We start from the raw sequence: 6085 nt of genomic DNA, 5'->3' as shown, positions 1-6085 counted from the left end.
TTTGGCATAGCTAGATAGATGTTGATTGACCAAAAAAACAGTCACATGTCTGAAAAGATGGGGATGGGAGTTGTACTCTTCTTCTAACACCGTGAAAGTTACGTCTAAATATGGCAAGTACTCCCCTACAAATTCCAGTCACGAGATTGAAGAGTAACAGCAGTGGCCCCATTTGTGGACCAGCTTCTGGACCTAGAGCCCATCTGTTCCATTAACTACAAAGGCTGGACCATCATGTGGTGCCTGAGATACCTCTTAGTTTTGAAAAACCAGCTGTTCGTCAATAAACTAGTTGTTGGCTAATAAGCTAATTGTTAGTTGATAAAATAGTCATGTTTAATAAAAACTAGCTTATAAGTTAGAGGATAATGTAAAATGATTGTGTTGGAAAAGTATGCAATTCGGTATGAGATGCATAATTGGAAAAACAAAATGAAAAGGAACCCATAGAGCCCGAGCTTTTCAAAAAGCCGACGTATGGCTTACCAAAATGGGGTTTCTTTAATAAATCCAAAAGCTCTCTTTATTATGACATCATGCTTCTGAATTTCTTGATTTCGATCGGAAATTTTGTCAATGAGAGGAGATGTAAAATAAAACGATATTGGATATGATATGATGAAAGAAGTATCATCCAATAAACGCTACATAACAACATCGAAAACAGATTATATTACCAAAAGAGATTACAAAAACAAAAACATAAGAAAAGGAAAAAAAAAAGCCTCGTCTTCCTGTTCTTTTGTACACAATGTCAGAACCTAGACTTTATCTGGAGAGGGCTATTCATTTCTTTTTTTCTTTTCTTGTTTACTTTGTGACGGTTTTCTTATTGGTCGGCTTACAAAATTGAAATTCGAAAGGAAAACGATTAATATATAATACAAAATGATCAAAAAAAGGATAATTAATAATTTTTTTTTTAATTTATAAATCTTGTCTACTTGTTGCATCTTCGATCACAGGAGACTGTGACATAATGATTGGTTCGCTTGGTTTCTTGATTCCAAATCTTGCCAATATCTTGTGCGATTCTTGTGGCATCAAGAGATGCACCCAATAGACCTCCACCTGTGAACCCAACTGCATAAACACCTGCTTTCCCTTTCCACCCCTCTGAAAATCTCCCTTCTTTTGAAAACAAACCATTTTCCTGTTAAGATAGCATCTGTTTAGCTCAAGGGTATAAATGGTATTTCACATTTTCAGTATTTCTTGAATAAAAAAAAGTTGTTACCTTTAACCATGAAGGAACATTGCTGCAATACCCAGTTGCCAAAATGACTGAATCTATCTCAAGATTTGCTCCATTTACGAGCTCGACCCGACCCGGTGAGAATTTCTTGATTCCTGGGACTATTTGAATCTTCCCAGATTTGATCTTTTGTAAAGCACCTATATCTAAAACAGGGGTTTTCCCTTCAACGTTCTTGAGCTGTAATGGACCCATTAATGGCCGTTTTATACCATATTTTTCTAAGTTCCCAAGAGTACACCTTGTAAGAACCAGTAGAATCTTGTCAACCACCTTTAATGGCAGCCATTTCCTCAATGAAGTTGCCAATTCGAAGGTTGATTTCCCACCAATTTCCCTTGGTAATATATGAACCTGTTTGATCATAATCAAGAAAACCAACTTTAGAATATGAATTTAATGATTCTGAAAGTGAATTTAGGTTGGTTCTGAAATTTTGAATGAAATGGGTTACTGACCGAGCTTCGAACCACCATGGATGGAAAAGCATTATGGTGGCAAAGATCAAGAGAGACTTCCATGCCGGAGTTGCCACAGCCGACAACCAAAACTCGTTTTCCGTCAAAAACCTCACCGGACCGGTAATCACAAGCATGCATGACGGTGCCATCAAACTCATCCAACCCTTCAAATTCCGGTACCACCTTCTCTGCATTCTCCCCTGTCGCCACCACCAGCCACCGACATATGTACTCAACCTCACCGTTATCCGCCACCGTCCTAACCCTCCAAAGCCCACAACTCTCATCATACTTAGCCGACTGAACAGACTCATTGAACCTGGGGCTAATCTCAAACTTCTTAGCATACGATTCAAGATAGTCGATAAACTGATATTTCGAAGGATATTCTGGAAAATTTGGTGGGAAGGGGAAATAGGGTAGCTGGCAAAACTGTTTAGGGAGATGGAGTTTGAGTCGATCATAAGTCTTGTTTTGCCAAAGAGAAGCAATGCAGTCGGCTCGGTCAAGGATCACAAAGGGAACCCCTTGTTGGTGGAGTCCTGCACCGACGGCGAGCCCAGATGGTCCAGCCCCAACTATGACTGGTCCGTTCACCAGTATGCAGCGGCGGGAGAACAACTCCTCGTGGTCAAAATCATGGTGAACCATGGTTCGTAAATCTTGATCAAGATGGTTATAAGAACAAGCAGAATGCATGAAAAGAGATGGATCGAGTGGTGGGTTGTGAATGAGACAGATTACTGTGTAGCTACAGTGTTTGTAAGTGATGGGAATATGAAACGTGAAATGGAAGTGAGAGAAGGAGAGAAAATGTGTGGAGGGGGTGAGATGGAGATGGAGATGCAGATGCAGAGGTATAAATAGGGGTCTTCTTGTGTTGTTTGCATGCCTTTGGGATTGGAAAATGATAGGCTTTCTTAAGATGGTTCTTTTCTGAATCATATCATATTCACCTTCTCTTCTAATCACTACTTATACCTAATCCACATCAAATTGTACATTTCAAAATATATTTGTACAATTGAAAATGCATACAATGTCATTTGTTTTATAATTTTTGATGGTTGGGTATTTTTTTTTTTTAAATAAATTCTAGAAATGTATTGGTACAATGCAACGTGATACATCTCAATTTTAATGTTTTATTTTATTATATGTCTCTTTCGATTTTATAATACTGTTTTGTGTGGTTTTGAAAAAACAAAAATGTTTGAATAAAATATAATAAAGATTTCAAAGACGTATATTGATATTAGTATCAAATTAACAAATTAAAAGTTTTTGTTTTTTGCATGGTTTTTTAATTTAATTTTTTATTATACTTTAATTTAGGTTTAATAACGAAGTAAATTAATACAGATTTTATAATATAATTTTTTTATAAAAATAAGAACTAAATATTCTATTATAACTTAATGATTATTTTAATTATATTTAAAATAAGATGTTTATTAATTAATTATATGAATTCAAACATGCATTTTTAAAAAGTTGTATGTACTATTTATTTGTAACATTAAATTTTAAATAATGTGCATCAATAAAAAAAGGTTTTTAAAACTTTGTTTCAAATGCTTTATGACATAATATAAATTAATTAGATTCAAATACTAATATATACGTTAAAATTAATAGAAAATTGATGATTAATAGTTACAAATAGATAAATAAAGTATTTATCTATCTCATTTTGAGAGAGGGTCGTGATCTTTATGTTTTGATGTATACATTTTAGGATTCCCGAAATGGGAAAAAGAACATGAAGGAGAGTTGTCGGGGACATGAATGTAGCATACATAGATGGATTGGGCAAAACAGAAACCCAAAATGTGACGACAATTCGAGTTTGTGAATCACATATGTATGTTAATTGTAAGGGTGTTAAGATGTTGGTTTGTTAAGTTTAGGCAAACATGTGAAGAAGCCTTTTCAAACAAAACAACTATGCTTCTAGTTGATCATCATGACCAAAATTCTTTATGAAAAAAACATACCAAGTTTGCTCAAATTAATTAAACATTTGCTGCATGGGTGGACCACTCACCTCTATGTGGCTAGAGTTATATAGGCATGTGTAATTCACATTCCAATGGGTGTGTCATATACGGTGACCTACAAAATCTTCTTCTTGATCCCCAACTATTTTTTTCCTGGGCCTATTTCAACATTTAACATAATGTTTGTTAATGCTTTAGGCTATGTTTACCAATTATAAGTGTAGGGTTGTGTATCAATTTTTTTTAAGTATATAATATGTATATACGATAAATAAAATAAATAAACTCATACATCATTCTCATCTTTGGTGAAAAAGTTGAACCTTTGATCTCCTAAGAAGCCAAAAGACTCGCATACCGCTATGCCAAATACCCTTTCGTTTGTTTATCAAATATTTATTGGGTGTTTCTTAACTGCTTTAAGCTAGTGTATTAGCAAGTTTACCAATTAATATTGCCTCAACGATGACGTATTGACTGTTTGTATATGGTCGTTGATTTGCAGCTTAATGATTAATGCATTGTTTGTAAACATAAACTAATTTATATGTTAAACTTCTTTTTTAAGTAATCATTTTGATGCACATAAGCTAGCTTATAAGTTAACTTATTGATAAACTAGTTGGAGTAGTTTATGAGGATTTCTTTGATATTTTTTCTAATTATAATTCTAATTAATATTAATTATTAATTATAAATAAATAATTACTATTAATAAATATTAACTATTATTATAAATAAATATTAATTATTCATAAATATTAATTTATAGTAATTAAATTTAATTAAAAACTATTTTTTTCATTTTAATATACGTTATTAATTAATTTTAATTATACATTATATTAACTAATTACTGATTATTTAGAATCATTATTGATCATATCAATTATTTTTTTATTTTATTGTTATTTTAATTATTATTCATTATATTTGATCATCAAAAAGTAAATATAACAATTCTAAAAATGTTTATGTAAGTTAAATAAAAATTAAAGTTATATTTATTTTATTTCGTAGATAATTAAAATATGCTAAATAATTTTAAATATTTAATTTAATTATTAATTATATTCTTGAAAAAATATTAATTAATTAAGATATGTGAGTGATAACTCTCAATTTTCAGAATTATTTATTGTTTAATACTCTTATGTGTTTTACGTACTCATTTTGCCTCTATCTTATAGTTTTGGTCTAAAATGTTTTTAAGAGATGATGAAAGGTCAAAGATGTGATTTTATTTTGAAAAACCGTCACTGCTAAACAATGTCCATGGCCTGTCCACTTTTTGCCGCTGCGAAAATTTCTTCAAGTAAGATTTGGATAAAGATAAATACCCTATTTTCTCGGTATTTAAAAGATTTAATTTTGTACTCCATTCTAGAGATTTCACAAAATCTAAAGGGATGCGCCATTTTATATAAGAAAATGACTTAAATTACTTTTTCCCTTACATTAAGGGAAATATCATCTCTACCTTTTTTATTCTTTCAAAAAAAAAAATGACAAGGGCATAAGATCTTGCAAGAAAAGTGAGATGAAGTCTTTGCCCTAGAGTAGGGAGAATGTTTTCTTCCTTTGGATAAAATGGATGTTCATCTCTCCATTTCTCCTATAAATTGAAACATTTACTCTCACTTTGAAGACACATCTCTTGGAGCATTTACTCTCAACTGAAGATCTGGAGCAGTAGTTCAAGTTTAATTTTATGTATTTACTTCTTGTCTTGTATTTAATTTTAAGCTACGTTTCTATCCACTGTATGCCCACTGAGGGCAACAGCTTTAGTAAATTTTAATTCAAGTATTTCTTATGCATTTTTGTTCTTCTTCTATTTCTGTAATTTTATTATGAGCTAATCACCCTTTTTGGGTGTGGGTGTAAGTCAAACTTAAGACTAGTAAGCACACTTCGGTATTGCCATTGTTATTAATTCTTAAGCTTGGTCACTTAAAATCGGGACTTAATATAACACCTGAAATTTCCACATTCTCTTCTCGGTTCGCATCAGAGTTTTTCCTCTCGTCTTTGAGGTATTACGTTCTCGCTTATCTTTGAGAGTTTGGAAATCATCTCTTTAGCCTTCTTTGTAAAGTATATATATATATATATATATATATGTATGTATATATATATGTATGTATATATATATATGTATTATTATACACATAGATATATTATTGTTTTAAACATTTCTTTTTTTAGGAAAAGAGGAGGGGAAATTTGAATCTAAAGTGAAAAAGGGGGGTGGGGTGGGGTTAGTTGCAGCTTTTCTGACCCACCTATTCCATCTAAACTGTAATAACCCAAAAAAAAAAAATAATAATAATAAATAAATAAATAAATTGAATGCAATTTAATGACGG

At 31.8% G+C, this 6085-nt stretch overlaps 1 protein-coding gene across 1 annotated transcript; it reads right to left on the bottom strand.

Moving 5' to 3' along the window:
- Positions 1–940: 940 nt before the first annotated feature.
- Positions 941–2367, bottom strand: LOC112526987 (probable indole-3-pyruvate monooxygenase YUCCA7). Its single transcript, XM_025137453.1, has 3 exons — positions 1714–2367; positions 1238–1609; positions 941–1153 (listed from the first exon to the last, which is right to left on the bottom strand). Exons 1-3 carry the CDS (start codon positions 2365–2367, stop codon positions 941–943), a joined length of 1239 nt encoding a protein of 412 aa, XP_024993221.1.
- Between the last annotated feature and the right edge of the window lie 3718 nt (positions 2368–6085).

The sequence above is a fragment of the Cynara cardunculus genome (genome assembly GCF_001531365.2).
Source record: "Cynara cardunculus var. scolymus isolate 2C chromosome LG 1, CcrdV1, whole genome shotgun sequence".
In the NCBI taxonomy this organism is placed as follows: Eukaryota; Viridiplantae; Streptophyta; class Magnoliopsida; order Asterales; family Asteraceae; genus Cynara; species Cynara cardunculus.
The sequence above is the reverse complement of the archived record's forward strand: the minus strand, read 5'-3'. Positions and strand labels throughout refer to the sequence as shown.